Here is a 20,988-nt window from a genome sequence, read left to right on the forward strand (position 1 = left end):
ATTATTTTTTTAAACTATTATTTTTTTGGCTTCTCCATTTTAGCTTGTGGGATCTTAGTTGCCTGACCAGTGGTTGAACCAGGGCCTTGGGCAGTGAGAGCACAGAGGCTTAACCACCAGGCATTCTCAAGAGTTTGTCTTAATTGTCAAGCTTATACCTTTCCCTTTTATGGCAATGCTGACTCTTGGTTGTATTGAGATTTCTGTTATTTTGTGTGTTTTTTTTTAAATACTATCTTCATTTTTTTTCATTTGCTCTTTTCTATTGTAATAATCACATTTTCTTTATTTCTTCTCTTCCTTATTATCAGTTTAAAAGCTAAATATTCTATTTCTATAACTGCAATTTTGGAAACAGGCATATACCTTAAAAAGGGTGTGTACACTCCTTTTACACTACACCACTTATAATACACAAATCCTAAGAGGCTTTAACTTCATTCACTCTTTCTCCCCCTTTCTGATACTATTAAATAGCGTTTAGTTCCATTTTACTTTCCAGGGAGGACTGAAGCCAGACCTAAATGTTAAGCTGCCAATATTTCATAATTCAGTCGTTAAAACACTGCTATTAGGAACAATTAAGTTATATAAACTTAGTTAAGTAAATTGTATTTAAAAACAAGGATCAAGTAAACTGTATTAAAAAACAATGACTCAAAATAAGTACTACTTAAAATAACTACTACTCAAACAGTAGTAGTTGAGTAGAAATTAACTACTCAAAATCCATCACTTCCCAAGTATTTTACAATAGTATACTATCGCTATTTGTGCTCTTCAAGTCACAGTCACTGTATTTCTCTGGGAGAAAAACTATATAATTGTGTGCTACTGTGCATCTTTCCCTTATCTTGCATTCAGTAACATCAAACAGGTAGTTTTAAGCTGGCCATGATAGGAGTATTTATCCCAGAGAAATCAGCAAATGAAAGCAAATCAGAGCTCCTCAACTTTTCCCTGCAAAACCAGTTCTTAAGCATATTCCAGAACACCACTGCCACCCCATACTGGCATTAACACTGCTGCTGCTACCTCATGTAGTCAAGGTTTACCAATCTCTGTGCTTACTCTGCCACTGTGCATCTCATTCCTGTCTTCGAGGTTCAGTTTCCAACTTGAGTGAGAGTGGGCCTAGATTTGCTGTGCCCTGTTGGTATTAAAACACAGGTACCTAGGTTAAGGGAATGGCCCCTCACCACCACCACAAGAGTTTGCAATGGCTTTAACTCAATTCACCCCCACTTGTTTTTAGGCCCTTCCTTCTTTATACAGTCCTTCAGTTCAATTCAGTCGCTCAGTTGTGTCCGAGTCTTTGTGACCCCATGGGCTGCAGCACACCAGGCTTCCCTGTCCAGAACCAACTCCTGGAGCTTATTCAAACTCATGTCCATTGAGCCTGTGATGCCATGCAACCATCCTGTCCTCTGACGTCCCCTTCTCCTCCTGCCTTCAATCTTTCCCAGTATCAGGGTCTTTACAAATAAGTCAATTCTTTCCATCAGGTGCCCAAAGTATTGGAGCTTCACCTTCAGCATCAGTCCTTCCAGTGAATATTCAGGACTGATTTCCTTTAGGAGGGACTGGTTGGATCTCCTTGCAGTCCAAGGGACACTCTCAAGAGTCTTCTCCAATGCCACAGTTCAAAAGCATCGATTCTTTGGCATAAAGCTTTCTTTATAGTCCAACTCTCGCATCCATACGTGACTACTGGAAAAACCATAGCTTTGACTAGACAGATCTTTGTTGGCAAAGTAACGTCTCTGCTTTTTAATATGCTATCTAGGTTGGTCATAACTTTCCTTTCAAGGAGTAAGCGTCTTTTAACTTCATGGCTGCAGTCACCATCTGCAGTGATTCTGGAGCCCCCCAAAAATAATGCCCCACTGTCTGCATTGTTTCCCCATCTATTTCCCATGAAGTCATGGAACTGGATGCCATGATCTTAGTTTCCTGAATGTTGAGCTTTAAGTCAACTTTTTCACTCTCCTCTTTCACTTTCATTAAGAGGCTCTTTAGTTCTTCTTCACTTTCTGCCATAAGGGTGGTGTCATATGCATATCTGAAGTTACTGATACTTCTCCTGGCAATCTTGATTCCAGCTTGTGCTTCTTCCAGCCCAGTGTTTCTCATGATGTACTGTGCATATAAGTTAAATAAGCAGGGTGACAATATACAGCCTTGATGTACTCCTTTCTCAGTGTGGAACCATTCTGTTGTTCCATGTCCAGTTCTAACTGTTGCTTCTTGACCTGCATAAAGATTTCTCAAGAGGCAGGTCAGGTGGTCTGGTATTCCCATCCTTTTCAGAATTTTCCAAAGTTGGTTGTGATCCACACAGTCTAAGGCTTTGGCATAGTCAATAAAGCAGAAGTAGATGCTTTTCTGGAACTCTCTTGCTTTTTTGATGGTCCAACCGATTTTGTCAATTGGATCTCTGGTTCCTCTGCCTTTTCTGAAACCAGCTTGAACATCTGCAAGTTCAAAGTTCACATACTGTTGAAGCCTGGCTTGGAGAATTTTGAGCATTACTTTGCTAGTGTATGAAATGAGTACAATTGTGCTGTAGTTTGAGCATTCTTTGGCATTGCCTTTCTTCAGGACTGAAATGAAAACTGACCTTTTCCAGTCCTGTGGCCACTGCTGAGTTTTCCACATTTGCTGGCATACTGAGTGCAGCACTTCCACAGCATCATCTTTTAGGATTTGAAACAGCTCAACTGGAATTCCATCACCTCCATGAGTTTTGTTCGTAGCGATGCTTCCTAAGACCCACTTGACTTCACATTCCAGGATGTTTGGCTCTAGGTGAGTGATCACACCATTGCAGTTATCTGGGTCATGAAGACCTTTTTTGTATAGTTCTTCTGTGTATTCTTGCCACGTCTTCTGAATATCTTCTGCTTCTGTTAGGTCCCTACCATTTCTGTCCTTTATTGAGCCCATCTTTGCATGAAATGTTCCCTTGGTATCTCTAATTTTCTTGAAGAGATCTCTAGTCTTTCCCAGTCTATTGTTTTCCTCTATTTCTTTGCACTGATCACTGAGGAAGGCTTTCTTATCTCTCCTTGCTATTCTTTGGAACTCTGCATTCAAATGGGTATATCTTTCCTTTTCTCCTTTGCCTTTTACGTCTTTTCTTTTCTCAGCTATTTGTAAGGCCTCCTTGGACGACCATTTTGCTGTTTTGCATTTCTTTCTGGGGGGGCGGGTGGTCTTGATCACTGCCTTCTGTACAATGTCCTTAGTGAGCTCTTATTCTTTGAGAGAGAAGTTCTGATGAAACTTTTTCAAAATTTTATTCTACTTGGCATTTTCAGATTTTTACAGTGTAAAGGCTTTTAGTTATCTTAGTCTGACTTCTTGCTGGTATCTGGTACCAGAATTATTCTTTCACAAGTTATTAAAGCTTTCTTTGTATATCTTAACTAGTAGTTGTTTGTCTACAGGAAATCTCTTCATATTTGTAAATTTCCTTTGTAACCATTTTCCTTAGTGTATTTTTTATTGTTCTAATATTTCTATTGATATAATTCCACTAGGCTTTTCCTAAGTAGCTCATCTATGAATAACAGTAATTTGAAAGGAAGGTAAGAAAGGAAAATAAACAATACATGAAAATTAAGAGTATGTTATAACTCAAGATACTAGTTTGTATCCCAGTCTGCTATGTACTCCCCTTTGCCTACTATAGTGCTTAACACACAAAAGCTGTTAAAATACCTGATCTTAAAAAAAGGAGAGACAGACACATATATGGAATTTCTTAAGCAATCACTATTACTACATTTTCATAAACCAAATAATCTTTTATAAAATTAATCCTAGAAATTAATACTTCAAACATATAAATGAAACGGCATACAGGAGGGTAAATGGGTCAGTGTTATATTAAAATGTAAAATTAGAAGAAGTTTAGCAAACAAAAGCCTCTCCTAAAATTGGGCCTGATTTTTAATTAAGAGGAGGACAATCCAAGAACAGAAAGGAAGTAGCATTAAGTAAATACTTCTGTTTAGCTAAAAGATCTTTTGGTAGTGACAGTCTAAAGGCAGTAACTCGAGCCGAAATGAAATGACTTCTGATGACTGAGACACACCTTCTGTTCCAGGGTGAGCTGATACTTCTGTTTGACTCTCTTACACTTGTTGAACCAACTGTTCTCATCCATGATGACTGGAGGCCCGGCCTTCTCTGGAGTGCTGCTCTCGCTGTCACTGCTTCCCAGAGTCCTCAGTTCTTCCTCGTCACTGCTGATACTATCAGAACTGAGAAGATCAACATTTTTTAAAGAAATAAAGTTCACAGTATGTTCCACGTTGGTTTTATAGAAATACTTCAGCATTTGCAAGTTGCTGGTAAGTAAGCTCCAAAATGTTCAGCACTAACTATACAATAATAATGATATTATCACCAGGCCCACAGATGCTACAGAAGTTCAAGTGAGGTTTACAGATCTAAGGCATTAAAACAGGAAAACTATGAGAATGTCCCAAAGAGAGGGGAAAAAAACTTCTAAAGAAGAGAGCCAGAAACTCCACATGTGCTGAGAAGAGTTTTCTCACTGGTTGTTTTCACTGACTGTTCAATCTCCATTGTAAGGCAGACAGCACATCACCAGTGTGCTGCCAGTGGGGGTATAATATCAGCGCAGTGCTCATGATCAGCTCAGCTTTGACTAAAAACAAGAGGTTCAGAAAACCAGTTATACCTAAACACTTTCTACTGGGGGGAAGAAGGAGAGACACGGGTGAAGCAGAGAAAAAATCCATTACAATCCATATGTAAAATTCCTTATGATATCAGTATGGTAGAAAACACAGAACAAGGTGGGGAAAAAGTAGGACAGAACCTAAATAATGAGAGAAAGGTGTGCTAAGAGGATTGTCTAGTTTCAAAGAAAAATACACTTTAAAAGGAACAGGGAAAATAAATTTTAAAACACCAGCAATGATAATAACATTTAAGAAACAGCAAAAAAAAGTCTCTATAACCCTCAAGGTATACAAAAAAAACTCTAATCTATCAAACAGAGGAACAAAATAAGAAAATACAGTAAGTTGAAAACAAAAAATAAGATGGCAGAATAAGCACTAATACAAAAGAAATTATAAAAATCTTAAATAGGTTAAACTCAACAGCCAATTCAGATGTTCTGGTTTGATTAAGGCAAGTAAGTGCCAAGAGTAAGCTATCTATAAAATACACATGAATACAGAAAAATGAGAAACGCTGGGGTGGAAGAAGCACAAGCTGGAATCAAGATTGCTGGGAGAAATATCAATAACCTCAGATATGCAGATGACACCACCCTTATGGCAGAAAGTGAAGAGGAACTAAAAAGCCTCTTGATGAAAGTAAAAGAGGAGAGTGAAAAAGTTGGCTTAAAGCTCAACATTCAGAAAACGATCATGGCATCCGGTCCCATCACTTCATGGGAAATAGATGGGGAAACAGTGGAAACAGTGTCAGACTTTACTTTGGGGGGCTCCAAAATCACTGCAGGTGGAGATTAGACAAGACTATTCACTCAGTCATGTCCGACTCTTTGCAACCCCATGGACTGTAGCCCACTAGGCTCCTCTGTCCATAAGATTTTCTAGGCAAGAATACTGGAGTGGGTTGCCATTTCCTTCTCCAGGGATCTTCCCTACCCAGGGATAGAACCCAGGTCTCCCACATTGTGGGCAGATGCTTTAACCTCTGAGCCAGCCAGCCATGAAATTAAAAAACACTTACTCCTTGGAAGGAAAGTTATGACCAACCTAGACAGCATATTCAAAAGCAGAGATAATACTTTGCCAACAAAGGTTTGTCTAGTCAAGGCAATGGTTTTCCCAGTAGTCATATATGGTTGTGAGAGTTGGACTGTGAAGAAGGCTGAGCACCGAAGAATTGATGCTCTTGAACTTTGGTGTTGGAGAAGACTCTTGAGAGTCCCTTGGACTACAAGGAGATCCAACCAGTTCATCCTAAAGGAGATCAGTCCTGGGTGTTCTTTGGAAGGACTGATGTTGAAGCTGAAACTCCAATATTTTGGCCACCTCATGTGAAGAGTTGACTCACTGGAAAAGACCCTGATGTGGGAGAGATTGGGGGCAGGAGGAAAAGGGGACGACAGAGGATGAGATGGCTGGATGGCATCATCGACTCGATGGACATGAGTTTTGAGTGAACTCTGAGAGTTGGTGATGGACAGGGAGGCCTGGCGTGCTGCAATTCATGGGGTTGCAAAGAGTTGGGAGATGACTGAGTGACTGAACTGAACAGAAAAATTAAAATTAAAAAGATGAAAACACACCTAGAAAATATGAACCAAAGGAACTCAGAAATTATAATTTTGTAAGTTAATATAGATATAATAGTAGAAAATACAAGGATCAAAGAAAGATATTCTATTTCTTTATCCTCCACAATCAGCATTTGCATCTGTTGGGTTCCTGAGTCAGGTCAAAGCACACTGCAGACTTGAATTAGAGACTGCTACATAAAAGTTCAACCCAGGTGACATTCTTAGCTAATGATCGCAGAAACAAACCAATGACCAAACATGCCAAATGAAGTCTGCCTGTCACATCTGTGGCTCTGGGAAGCTGATAATAAAGTTTCAGTTTTGAAAAAAAGACAAGCAGAGCTCTTAAACGATGGTATTTGACATTAAAAATTAAATGAATTAGCTAAAAAGCAGATAAACTTTAGAGAATTAGTAACATTTAAGGTAGATACAAAGAAATTACAGTATTAAAGATTGTCAAAATGGTAAGGAAAAAAACTGCTGAAACAGGCTAGCAAGTACAGCATAATTATCCTTCCAGAAGGAGGGCAATATAAGCATATTTCGAGAAAACTAAAATTTAAGGGATTTACCAACAAATTCTCACTTAAAGAAACTTCCTAATGATTGTAATTTAGGAAAAGGGAAACTGAGTTAAGAAGCACTAAGCAAAGAAAATAGTGAACTTGTGGGTAAACCTAAACATTGAATATAGAACACTAACAATGCCTAGTTTTATGGAGTTTTAAATAAACCAACAACAAACTTACAATTCTGGACAGAACAGCCTATGTCAAGAATGAGATGATTACAGAGTTAAAACAGTACAAGGTCCTCATTTATCTGGATAAGTGGTAAAGATATTAAATTTAGCCTTTGTTAAGGTTTAGATATGCATAGTAAAACTAGTAAAAGTACCACCAGTTAAAAAAAAAAAAAAAGCCTATAAAAGAAGCCTAGTAAAAGAAGAGTCTACAAATTAAAAGTGAGTAAGGAATAAAATGGCGGAAAAAACGCCCCCCGTGCCCCACCCCCGCCCCCCCCCCACAAAAAAAAAGAATCATAATAAGAAGACAGAAAAGGTAGAAAAGAATGTAGGACAAACAGAAAGTAAGAATGTGTTGTGTGCTGTGCTAAGTCACTTCAGTCATGTCCAACTCTGCAAGCCCATGGTGTCAGGAAGCATTTAACAGGAGGCTTTCTGTGTGCTGTTTTGGATCTGTCATGAATCCTCTGTCCCTTATTAATTCCTGAATATTCAGGAATTAAGTGGAGTAGCAAACTACTCCCAGGGGTTTAGGAATGCATGCATTCCCTTCCTTAGTTTTTCCATATGGTGACAAGTAACTATTTACAACCATCTTCCTTTTTATGAACCATATGGTAAAAGTGATTATTTACAACCCTCTCTTTGATATGGAGCGCCTTATGTTTTCCTTGATAATTTGTAAGTCTGGACTTTTGATTTTTATCTTTGCTGAAAATAGCTACCTTGTAAGACAGTATATATACTCACACGATGTTGAATAAAACACCTTTGCTCCATCAGAGCTTGGGTCACCATGTCTCTCTCTCTCTCAGGCTAATTCTCTGGAGTGCAGAGGCCCACTGGGCTCACTCTCCTGCCCGGGCTTCTAAGACCCTCTCAAGAAGGCGCTCTATGCCTTCACTCCCTCGACAGGGCACCTGGTGCCTTCGTGAGCAGTGCAAGCCCCATACCAGGGGCTTTATTGGTTTTCTGCATAAACCAAGGAATATTAGCCTCTTTCTCTCTCCTTTACTTTCTTATCGTTGACTCCAGACAACCAGGTTCCGGTCCATTAAAGGACCTCAACACCATGGACTGTAGCCTGCCAGGCTCCTCTGTCCATGGGATTCTCTAGGCATGAATACTGGTGGGTTGCTGTGCCCTCTTGCAGGAGATCTTCCTGACCCAGGGATCCAACCTGCATCTCTTATATCTCTTGCATTGGCAGGTGGGTTCTTTACCACTAGAGCCACCTGGGAAGCCCTAAGAAAGCAATAGAGTGGATATCAACCCAAAAATATCAGTAAATACCCTAAGCACCTCAGTTAAAACATAAAGCCCATTAGACTCAAGTTTTTAAACTCAAGAACTATTTTTAAAATGTGTGTGTGTGTGTATACTTTAAGAACATAAAGGCATGAAACATTAAATGAACTCTATTTTATCAGTTCTTACTGTACACTTTTTCACATATTAACACACATGAAATCAGGGTACAACTTACAACTAATGACATATAACTACAGCTGTCAAACCAATTTCTCACATACTAAATGGAAGGTATGTCAGACTAAATATAGTTTTTTTAAAAAGACACTAGAAAAATATTAATCTAAACAAAACTGGTTAGACACCATTAATAACGACTAAGTAAACTTCAAGGAATTTTTTTTAATTACTACATATTACATCAGGATGAATGAAGAATTCTAAACCTGTATGCATCTGACAAGTTAGTTTTTAAAATATGCAGTAAAAATCAAAGGACCTCAAGGAAAAACCGACAAATCAAATATCATAGTGAAGAACTTAATAATTTAAATAATTAAAAAGATGAAACAAGGATAAGTGAGAAAGGACATAAAATACCATTAACAAGCATAATCTAATGAATATTGGACCCACTCACTGGAATACCACTGATTCTAGATTATTTCTTAATAAATTTCAAGGAACTATTATAATAACTATAATATTATGTAGACCTCATTCACTAATCATAACCCAAACAAAGGCACTGAAAATATCTGAAAATTAAAAATTATATGCCAAATAACCTTTGGTCAAATAATTATAATGGAAACTGTACTTTAAACAACAAAAATAAAAAATAACTTCAAACTTTAAGGATGCAGCTGAAATAGTACTTCAAGGGATGTTTATAAGCCTTATTTACTCATAAGAAAAGAAGTAAATTTAAGTTTTGAGAAAGAAAAAATCATAAAAGCTCTCAACAAACTAGGCATAGGAAATATACTTCAACATAATACTGGTTATTTACATTGAGCCCACAGCTAACACCATATTCAATGCTAAAAAGCTGAAAGCTTTTCTTCTAAGATTAGGAATAAAACAAGACTGCCCACTCTCATCACTTATATTCAACATTGGAATTCCTAATAAGAGAGCAATAACGCAAGAAAAGGAAATAAAAGGCATCCAAGTAAAAAAAGAAGAAATACAACTGTCACTATTCACATATCACATGATATTATATATCAAAATCCTAAAGACTACCCAAAAAACTGTTAGAACTAATAAACAAATTCAGTAAAGTTGAAGGATAAATACCAGTATACAAAAATCAGTTGCATTTCCATATAATACTGATCAACTATCAGAAAGAGAAATTAAGAGAACAATGTCATTGTCAGTTGCATCAAAAAAGAATAAAATATCTACAAAAAATTTAACTATGAAGGTGGACGACCTGTACACTAAACACTATAAGATGTTGATGAAAAACTGCAGATGACACTTAAATGGAAAGATAATTTTGTGTTCACAAATTGAAAGACTTAATATTGTTAAAATGTCCATACTACCTAAATCAATCTACATATTTAATGTGATGCCTACAAAAATTTCAATGCATTTATCACAGAAATAAAATGAACAATTTTAAAATTTGTATGGAACCATAACATAAACCCAATAGCTGAAGTAGTTTAGGAAGAAGAACAAAACTGGAGGCATCACACTTCCTGCTTTCAAAATATATTACAAATCTACAGTAATCAAAACAGTACAATACTGGCATAAATACAGATACATAGATTAATAGAACAGACAGCCCAGAAATAAACCCATGTATATATTTATGACAAAGGAGTTAAGAACATACAATGAGGAAAGACAGTTTTTCCAACAAATGGTGCTGAGAAAACTAGGCAGCCACACACAAAGAATGAAACGAGACCTTATATCTTCTACCATATGCATATCGTATATCTTGTATTGTATACCATATGTGTATCTTATACCATATGCAAAAATCAATTCTGAATTGATTAAAGATTTGAATACAAGACCCAAAACTGTAAAAACTCTAGAAGAAAACAGAGTGGGTTTTGTGTCACAGTGGGTTTTTTTACATCAATATTGACAATGTTTTTGGATTTGACAGACACACTCACAGTCAAAAAAAAACAGCAAAAGCAAAAACTAAGAAGTGGGCCTACATCAGACTAAAAGTCTCCTGCAGCCAGTGACAGAATGAAAAGGCAACCTCCTGAAAGGGAGGAAATATTTGCAAATTATATATCTGATAAGGAGTTAACATCCAAGAGAACTCAACTGTAATAAAAAAAAAAAAACAATGTGACTGAAAAATAGGAAAGGAATGGAGTGAATATTTTTCCAAAAAGACATAGAAAAACATACAGTCAACAGGTACATGAAAAGGTACTCAACATCACTTATCATCAGGAAAATCAAAATCAAAATCACAAGATATCACTTAACATCTATCAGAACGCATGCATGCATGCTAAGTCACTTCATTCATGTCCAGCTCTTTGGGACCCCATGGACTGTAGCCTGCCAGGTTCCTCTGTCCATGGGATTCTCCAGGCAAGAATACTGGAGTGGGTTGCCATTTCCTCCTCCAGAGGATCTTCCCCATCTAGGGATCAAACCTGCACCTCTTAAGTCTCCTAAATTGGCAGGCAGGTTCTTTACCACTAGTGCTATCTGTCAAGAATGGCCATCTTAAAAAAAGAGAATGGCTATAATCAAAAAGATAAGTGAGGACAAGGATGTGGATGTGGAGAAAAGGGAACCTTTTCAATTGGGTTTTTTTGGAAAACAGTAGGAAGGTTCCCCCCCAAAAAATTGAAAATAGAACTACTGTATGGTCCAGCAATCCCACCTCTAGGTATGTATCGAAAGGAAATAAAAACAGAATCTTGAAGAGATATCCGTACTCTTCTTTACTGAAGCATAAGTAATCAATATATGGATGGGACCTAAGTGTCCATCAACAGATGAATGGATAGAGAAGATGTGGTGTGTACATACATACAATGGAATCCTGTTCAGCCACAAGAGGTTAGGAAATCCTGCCACTGGCAACAACATGAAGAATCTTGAGGGCGTTATACTAAGCGAGATAAGTCAAAGACAAATATTGAAGGTTATCACTTACATGTGAAATCTTAAAAGTAAAACTTATAAAAATAGTGAGTAGAAAAGTGGTTCCCAGAGGGTAGTGAAGACTAGGGAGAGGTTGGCAAAAGGGTACAAACTTTCAGCTGTAAGATTAATAAAGTCTGAGGATATAATGTTAAACACAGTGATAATAGTTGATAACACTACTGAATAACTGAAATTGGTTACAAAAGTAGAACTTAAATGCTCTCCCACACACATAAAAGGTTAAATATGTGAGATGACAGATATGTTAGTTAATGAGATGGGGAAAATCCTTCCACAAGGTGTACATTATCAGAGGTAGGAAGAATGTATTCAGTTGTGTCCAACTTTTTGTGATCCCATGGACTATAGCCTGCCAGGCTCCTCTTCCATGGGGCTTCCAGGCAAGAATATTGGACTGGGTTGCCATTTCCTTCTCCAGGGGCTCTTCCCAATCCCAGGGATGGCAGGTGGATTCTTTACCACTGAGCTATCTGGGAAGCCATATATTATCAGAATATGGCATCAAATCATCATGATGTACACTTTAAATAACTTAAAATTACCTGTCAATGATATCTCAATAGACCTTATTTTATAAAAAGGTAAGAAAAGACCATCACAAACCCAAAGAAGGTAAAACAAAATACTATATAATAACAACATAAATAATATATATCTAAAACCACCCAAGAGTAGAAAGGAAGAACTGATAATAAGGAAGTTCCTTGTGAGGACAAGCAGGAAAATAAATACTAACTATACGGATCCACTGTGGAAAATTCTGAAAGAGATGGGAATACCAGACCACCTGACCTGCCTCCTGAGAAATCTGTATGCAGGTCAGAAAGCAACAGTTGGAACTGGACATGGAACAACACACTGGTTCCAAATAGGAAAAGGAGTACATCAAGGCTGTATATTGTCACCCTGCTTATTTAACTTCCATGCAGAGTACATCATGAGAAATGCTGGGTTGGATGAAGCACAGGCTGGAATCAAGATTGCCAGGAGAAATATCAATAACCTCAGATATGCAGATGACACCACACTTATGGCAGAGAGTGAAGAGGAGCTAAAAAGCCTCTTGATGAAAGTGAAAGAGGAGAGTGAAAAAGCTGGCTAAAAGCTCAACATTCAGAAAATGAAGATCATGGCACCTGGTCCCATCACTTCATGGGAAATAGATGGGGAAACAGTGGAAACAGTGTCAGACTTTATTTTTGGGGGGCTCCAAAATCACTGCAGATGGTGACAGCAGCCATGAAATTAAAAGATGCTTACTCCTTGGAAGGAAAGTTATAACCACCCTAGATAGCATATTAAAAAGCAGAGACATTACTTTGCCGACTAAGGTCCATCTAGTCAAGGCTATGGTTTTTCCTGTGGTCATGTATGGATGTGAGAGTTGGACTGTGAAGAAAGCTGAGGGCCAAAGAATTGATGCTTTTGAACTGTGGTGTTGCAGAAGACTCTTGAGAGCCCCTTGGACTGCAAGGAGATCCAACCAGTCCATCCTAAAGGAGATCAGTCCTGGGTGTTCACTGGAAAGACTGATGTTGAAGCTGAAACTCCAATACTTTGGCCACCTGATGTGAAGAGTTGGCTCACTGGAAAAGACACTAATGCTGGGAGGGATTGGGGGCAGGAGGAGAAAGGGATGACAGAGGATGAGATGGCTGGATGGCTCCACTGACTCAATGGACATGAGTTTGGGTAAACTCTGGGAGTTGGTGGTGGACATGGAGGCCTGGTGTGCTGTGATTCATGGGGTCGCAAAGAGTCAGACATGACTGAGGGACTGAACTGAACTGACTGACTGACAGGGATCCAAGGAACTGTATGAACACTTCATGTACCTCATTAGTTCTCATGATAACCCCATGAAGTATTGCTGCACTATCTAATAAGTTCATTCAACAAAGGAAGAAAATGAGAATAAGAGATGAAGAATAGTTGCTTGAGGTCACCTCAGTCAGGGGAACTGGTATCACTCTTTTAGGGAGAATGTTCCGTGCAGGCTTCCTGACTATGATGGTACTAAGCAGAGTCTTAGAGAAGATGAGGGAAGTAGCCATGCAAATACCTTGAGAGTGATTGTGTTCCTAGTAGAGAAAACAGAAAGATGCATATGCGGGCTGGGTGTGCTGAAGGAGTAACAAGGTGGCCAGTGTCACTGAAGCACAGTGAGTAAGAAGGCAGGGAACAGGACATGAGGTCACAGAGGAACCGGAGGCCGGGTAAACTTGGGGATTTTGTCTTTCACTTTGAGTCAGAAGGAAAGCAACTACTGGAAAGTTTTGAACAGAGGAATGAAATTATTTGACATATTCCTAAAGGATCACTCTGGCTGTTCTATGGAGAAGAAAATGACAGGAGTCAGAGGTGGAGTTTGAAGACTCTTGCAAATCTCCATATTTAAGTTTAGGAGGTGACAGTGGTGGTGCAAAATTTACTGATGGATTATGGGAGAGAGAATTCAACACCGACCCCAAAGTTTTTGAGCATAAGCAACTGGCATGCTAGAACTACCATCCTAGGAATGGCAAAGACTAAAGGAAGAAGTGAGTTTTTTTCCAGAGGTGGCGGTGGTGGGATTAGGAGTTCTTTATTGGACATGCTTCCTCTGAGGTGCTTAGTACACATCCAGGTGGAGATGTCAAGTTGGCAGCTGTGTGTATGAGTCCAGAGCTCAGAGTAGTGTTCTAGGTAGAAGCATACATATGGGAAAGAGCAGCATAGTGTTTAAAGCCGTGAAACTGGATGCAATCACTTAGTGTAGACAGAGAAGACAATTCAGAACTGAGCTCGGAAACAGTCCAACATTTAGAGGCTGGGGAAGTGAAGAAAGCAGTGAGAGAGAGTAAGAAGGAGCAAACAGGAGGAAAAGTAGCGAAGTGCTAAGAGGAAGAGTTGTGTGTAGCCAACACTGCTCAAAGGTCAAGTAAGGTGAGCAAACTGACCTCTGGCTTTGGCAAGGAGATATTCCTGCTGACTATGAAAAGAGTAGTTTCAGTGGGAGGTATTAAAAGCTCATTTGACTAGTTCAAGAGAAGTCAAAGTATTAGTCGCTCAGTCATGTCTGACTCTTTGCACCCCATGGACTACGGCCCTCCAGGCTTCTCTGTCTGTGGGACTCTGCAGCCAAGAATACTGGAGTAGGTTGCCATTCCCTTTTCCACGGGATCCTTCCAACCCAGGGATCGAACCTGGGTCTCCTGCATTGCAGGCAGATTCTTTACCATCTGAGCCATCAAGAGAGAAAGGAGGCAAAAAAAAAAAAAAAGGAGGCACAGTTCTGTCATAAAAGAAAGGGTACTAAAGAATAGCTTAGAAGTGTTACATGAGGGGTGGGAAAATTTCTTGGTTCCCTTTTTTAAGAAGGGGAAAATAACCACATGCTTATACATTATGACGTGCAGGAAGATCTAGAAAAAGGAAAGTTAATGGAAAAGGACAACTACCAGAGCTAAGACCAAACAGAAGAGAGATGATGGGGTGCAGTACACAGGCCAAAAGACTGGCCTTTGGTAGAAAAATGCTTAGCTTATCCCTTCTAAGAGGGGAAAAGACAGGGTCAAGAGGTCCCTCAGTATCCAGGAAGGACTGTTTCCAGGAGCCCCCAAGAGAGCAGAGTCCATGGAAGTGCAAGTCTCTTACATGGCCAAATCCTGTATACATTTGATCCACAGTTGGTTAATTCACAGATGTGGACCCTGCAGATATGGACAGCCAACTATATATGAAAAGCCACAGCTAAACTATATAAGAAAAGCAATTTAACAGCATACTTGATCATTTACAATCTTTTAAACTCAGCAATTCTGTCTGTAGAAATTTGCCTCTTTAGGAAATTATCATTCTAAATATAAATACTTAACTATAAACATGCTATATTTAAAGGTGAAAAACTGAAGGCATTATAAAAGACCAACAATCATCAGCTACTGCTACACTTTTTTGGCTTAAAATCCATTTCAGAAAAGATCTTTAAAGTTGTATCAAGCAGTAACTCAGAAAAATTTATATCTTATCACTTATACACAATTTAAAACTTAATTAAACCAATTTTAAATATGAAATATATTTTAGGATGTTTTCTATTAACATATTTCACATATTTAGCTTCAGAAGCATAAAACTCTTATTTTAAAAGAATAACTAATATTTTTAAAGTTCAACTTCACCAGCAATCAAATAAATGCAAACCAAAAACAACAACAGGATATTTTTTATTTAGAGCATTAGCCACACCTTTAAGACTTAATTGTAAATGACAGAGGTAGGCTCTGTCACATATTGCTGATAGGATCTAAACTGGTACGGCCTCTCTGGTGGGCGGTTTGACAGCAAGCTTCAAAAGTTTTAATAACATATATACTATTTATCCAAGAAATTCTACTTCAAGGTTTTAACCTAAAGAAATAATAATGGTTCTGCATAAAAAGATGTAGTGCAAGGCCATTAACTGCAATACTGTACAAGACAGGGAACTGAACACACTTCAAAAGTCGAACAATAACTGAGTTACCACACTATATAAAGAATGAAATTCTATTCCTGTTAGGAAACGATGCTATAGAATGATGGCTAAGAACATGAAAAAGTGTTCATTATATAGTATTAAGGGAAACAGATACATGTATATCATGATTCCATTTTAATCAAAGAAAAAAATATTTCTATGCACAGAAAAGGCTGAAAGTGATCTGTCAAAATGTTAACAATGCTAGTGGCTGCGCTGTAAACATAAGATTGTGAGTGACTTAAGCTTTCTTCTACTTTCTACCTTTCTGTATTTTCTAATTATTCTGTAATAAACACCTACTTTACAAATAAGTTAAAAACAGTAATATGGGGAGGAACAGACTCTTTATACCAGAACCTGGAATGTTAGGTCCATGAATCAAGGGAAATTGGAAGTGGTCAAACAGGAGACAGTAAGAATGAACATCAACATTTTAGGAATCAGAGAACTAAAATGGACTGAAATGGCTGTATTTAACTCAGATGACCATTAATTCTACTATTGTGGCAAGAATTCCTTAGAAGAAATGGAGTAGCTATCACAGACAACAAAAGAGTCCGAAATGCAATCTCAAAAACAGAATGATTTCTGTTCGTTTCCAAGGCAAACCATTCAATATCACAATAATCCAAGTCTATGCCCCAACCAGAAAAGCTGAAGAAGCTGAAATTGAATGGTTCTATGAAGACCTACAAGACCTTTCAGAACTAACACCCAAAAAAGATGTTCTTTTCATTACAGGGGACTGGAATGCAAAAGTAGGAAGCCAAAGATCCCTGGGGTAACAGGCAAATTTGGCCTTGGAGTACAGAATGAAGCAGGGAAAAAGCTAATAGAGTTTTGCCAAGAGAACACACTGATCATAGCAAACACCCTCTTCCAACAGTTCAAGAGAAGACTCTACACATGGACATCACCAAATGGTCAATACTGAAATCAGACTGATTATATTCTTTGCTGAAATCAGACTGATTATCTTCTTTGCAGCCAAAGATGGAGAAGCTCTATACAGTCAGCAAAAACAAGACCAGGAGCTAACTGTGGCTCAGATCATGAACTCCTTATTGCCAAATTCAGACTTAAATTGAAGAAAGTAGGGCAAACCACTAGATCACTCAGGTATGACCTAAATCAAATGCCTTACGACTATACAGTAGAAGTGAGAAATAGATTCAGGAGATTAGATTTGATAGACAGAGTGCCTGAGGAACTATGGACAGAGGTTTGTGACATGCACAGGAGGCAGTGATCAAGACCATCCTCAAGAAAAAGAAAAGCAAAAAGGCAAAATGGTTGTCTGAGGAGGCCTTACAAATAGCTGAGAAAAGAAGAGAAGTGAAAGGCAAAGGAGAAAAGGAAAGATATACCCATTTTAAGGCAGAGTTCCAAAGAATAGCAAGCAGAGATAAGAAAGCCTTCCTAAGTAAACAATGCAAAGAAACAAAGGAAAACAATAGAATGGGAAAGACTAGAGATCTCTTCAAGAAAATTAGAGATATCAAGGAAACATTTCATGCAAAGATAGGTATAATAAAGGACAGAAATGGTATGGATCTAATAGAAGCAGAAGACATTAAGAAGAGGTGGCAAGAATACTCAGAAGAACTGTACAAAAAAGATCTTCATGACCCAGATAATCACAATGGTGTAATCACTCACCTAGAGCCAGTCATCCTGGAATGTGAAGTCAAGTGGGCCGTAGGAAGCATCACTACAAACAAAGCTAGTGGAGGTGATGGAATTCCAGTTGAGCTAATCCTAAAAGATGATGCTGTGAAAGTGCTGCACTCAATATGCCAGCAAATTTGGAAAACTCAGCAGTGGCTGAGGCTGGAAAAGGTCAGTTTTCATTCCAACCCAAAGAAAGGCAATGCCAAAGAATGCTCAAACTACTACACAACTGCACTCATCTCACAGGCTAGGAAAGTAATTAATGCTCAAAATTCTCCAAGCCAGGCTTCAGCAATACGTGAACTGTGAACTTCCAGATGTTCAAGCTGAATTTAGAAAAGGCAGAGGAACCAGAGACCAAATTGCCAATCCATTGGATCATCAAAAAAGCAGGAGGGTTCCAGAAAATATCTACTTCTGCTTTACTGACTATGCCAAAAACTTTGACTGTGTGGATCACAACAAACTGTGGGAAGTTCTTAAAGGGATGGGAATACCAGACCACCAGACTTGCCTCTTGAGAAATCTGCATGCATGTCAAGAAGCAACAGTTAGAACTGGACACGGAACAACAGACTGCTTCCAAACAGGAAAAGGAGTACGTCAAGGCTGTATATTGTCATCATGCGTATTTAACTTCTATGCAGAGTACATCATGAGAAATGCTGGGCTGGATGAACCATTAGGCTGGAATCAAGATTATCGGGAGAAATATCAATAAGCTCAGATATGCAGATGACACCACCCTTATGGCAGAAAGCAAAGAAAAACTAAAGAGCCTCTTGTTGAAAGTGAAAGAGGAGAGTGAAAAAGTTGGCTTAAAGCTCAACATTCAGAGAACAGATCATGGCCTCCAGTCCCATCACTTCATGGCAAATAGATGAATAAACAGTGGAAACAGTGGCAGACTGTATGTTTGGGGGCTCCAAAATCACAGCTGATGGTGACTGCAGCCATGAAATAAAAAGACACTTACTCCTAGGAAGAAAAGTTATCACCAACTTAGACAGCATATTAAAAAGCAGAGATATTTTGCCAACAAAGGTCCATCTAGTCAAGGCTATGGTTTTTCCAGTAGTCATGTATGGATATGAGAGTTGGACTATAAAGAAAGCTGAGTGCCGAAGAATTAATGCTTTTCAACTGTGGTGTTGGAGAAGACTCTTGAGAGTCCCTTAGACTGCAAGGAGATCCAACCAGTCCATCCTAAAGGAAATCAGTCCTGAATATTCAATGGAAGGACTGATGTTGAAGCTGAAACTCCAATCCTTTGGCCACTGATGTGAAGTACTGACTCATTTGAAAAGACCTTGATGCTAGGAAAGATTGAAGGCAGGAGGAGAAGGGGACAACAGAGGGTGAGATGCTTGGATGGCATCACCAACTCAATGGACATGAGTTTGAGTAAACACTGGGAGTTGGTGATGGACAAGGAAGCCTGGGTTGCTGCAGTCCATGGGGTCAGAAAGAATCGAACATGACTGAGCAACTAAACTGAACTGAGACTCTTATAATTAGACATCAAATAGAATTTTTTAAACTGTGTCTAATACAGGTACATTTGGGTGGAAGTCATTCAATTTTTAAAATATTGGTTCTTTATGACTATTAGGATAGTTTAAATCTTTCTAAAAAGAAAACCTTCATGGTCAGTAATGCTAGCTGGGTTATGACTAGGTTGAATTGATTATTTCTCTTCTTGTTCTTGTATCCTTTATATAACAAGATGGCAGGAGTCCTCTGTTATATAATGACTACAAAGGAATAAATATGTATTTGGATTACTGCATAGAAAGAGGAAATTGCAAAAAAAAAAAAAACTGGACAAATGGTGACTAAGCAGCTGGAGACACAGAATACACATCATTAAATTCATTCTGAGGGTACCAGGTGAGAAGGTTCCATGACTTCATCTTTTTAAAAGCACTGTAATAATCACTACCTTCTCTTATTTAAGAAGAAAGGAACATTTGCATTTATGGTTATCTTCATATTTTAATTTAAATTTCCTAGATCACTAAAAACTGCCTTTCTATCTGCACACTGATGACCAAACTCTTGTCTCCAAACAGTCATTTTGCTCTCTAATTTCAGATCTGTGGCCCACTCTGCACAAATCTGCTGTGTCTGTGGACAAGCTACTTAACCTCTCTGTGTTTCAGTTCTTCACTTAAAAATAAGGACAGTGGTGCCGACCTCACTGATTTTTGAGGAGATTAATGAGTTAACAGAAGTAAAGCACTTAACACATAAAGTAAAGCACTTTACTTAAGTGCTTAAATAAAGCACTTAAGCACTGATAAACATCTAATAAATAGTATTACTCATATTTACTAGTATTATTTTGAACTGTTAGTTATCTCCACAAAGTGTCCTATAATCCAATAAATCCCCAAAAGGTGATAATTTCATGCCTGCATCTTGGTGTTTCTTTTCTAGATCTAATGTAACAGAATTATCCGTTTCCCAAGGGATCCTTACTTAAGTTAGAAATCTTTGTACCACAATACTCTATTCCTCCTTCTCCTTCATCTAAAAAATCTTCACACTCCTAGCTCTGAAATCATAGTGACTTCTCTTACTAGACAGTGATTATTTTGGGTACAAGGATTGTATACCTTTATGGAAGTTTACAGAGTTCCTATACTCTTGACATCTAGGAAGAAACCTAGGAAAGATTTTTTCCTGCCTTCAGTTCAGTTCAATTGCTCAGTCGTGTCTGACTCTTTGCGACCCCATGACTGCAGCATGCCAGGCCTCCCTGTCCATCACCAACTCCCGGCGATTACTCAAACTCGTGTCCATTGAGTCAGTGATGCCATCCACCCATCTCATCCTCTGTCATCCCCTTCTCCTCTTGCCTTCAATCTTTCCCAGCATCAGGGTCTTTTCCAATGAGTCAGCTCTTCGCATCAGGTGGCCAAAGTATTGGAGTTTCAGCTTCAACATCAGTCCTTCCAATGAATATTCAGGACTGGTCTCCTTTAGGATGGACTGGTTGGATCTCCTTGCAGTCTGAGGGACTCTCAAGAATCTTATCCAACGGCACAGTTCAAAAGCATTAATTCTTTGGCACTCAGCTTTCTTTATTGGAGAAGGAAATGGCAACCCACTCCAGTATTCTTGCCTGGAGAACCCCAGGGATGGGGGAGCCTAGTGGGCTGCTGTCTATGGGGTTGCACAGAGTCAGACACGACTTAAGCGACTTAGCAGCAGCAGCAGCAGCAGCAGCAGCAGCAGCAGCAGCAGCAGCAGCAGCAGCTTTCTTTATAGTCCAACTCTTACATCCATACATGACTACTGGAAAAACATTGCCTTGACTAGATGGACCTTTGTTGGCAAAGTAACGACTCT

General features: G+C 38.6%; 1 protein-coding gene across 4 annotated transcripts in view; it reads right to left on the reverse strand.

Moving 5' to 3' along the window:
- The window catches only part of LOC102171502 (RUN domain-containing protein 3B), a 176,280-nt gene that overhangs the window by 59,676 nt on the left and 95,616 nt on the right, over window positions 1-20,988 (reverse strand). For all 4 annotated transcript variants that reach the window (XM_018047304.1, XM_018047301.1, XM_018047302.1 and 1 more), the window contains one exon: window positions 4,100-4,268. In XM_018047304.1, the coding sequence (XP_017902793.1) occupies window positions 4,100-4,268 (169 nt within the window). The remainder of the gene's footprint in view (window positions 1-4,099; window positions 4,269-20,988) is intronic.

This window comes from Capra hircus, chromosome 4 (genome assembly GCF_001704415.2).
Source record: "Capra hircus breed San Clemente chromosome 4, ASM170441v1, whole genome shotgun sequence".
In the NCBI taxonomy this organism is placed as follows: Eukaryota; Metazoa; Chordata; class Mammalia; order Artiodactyla; family Bovidae; genus Capra; species Capra hircus.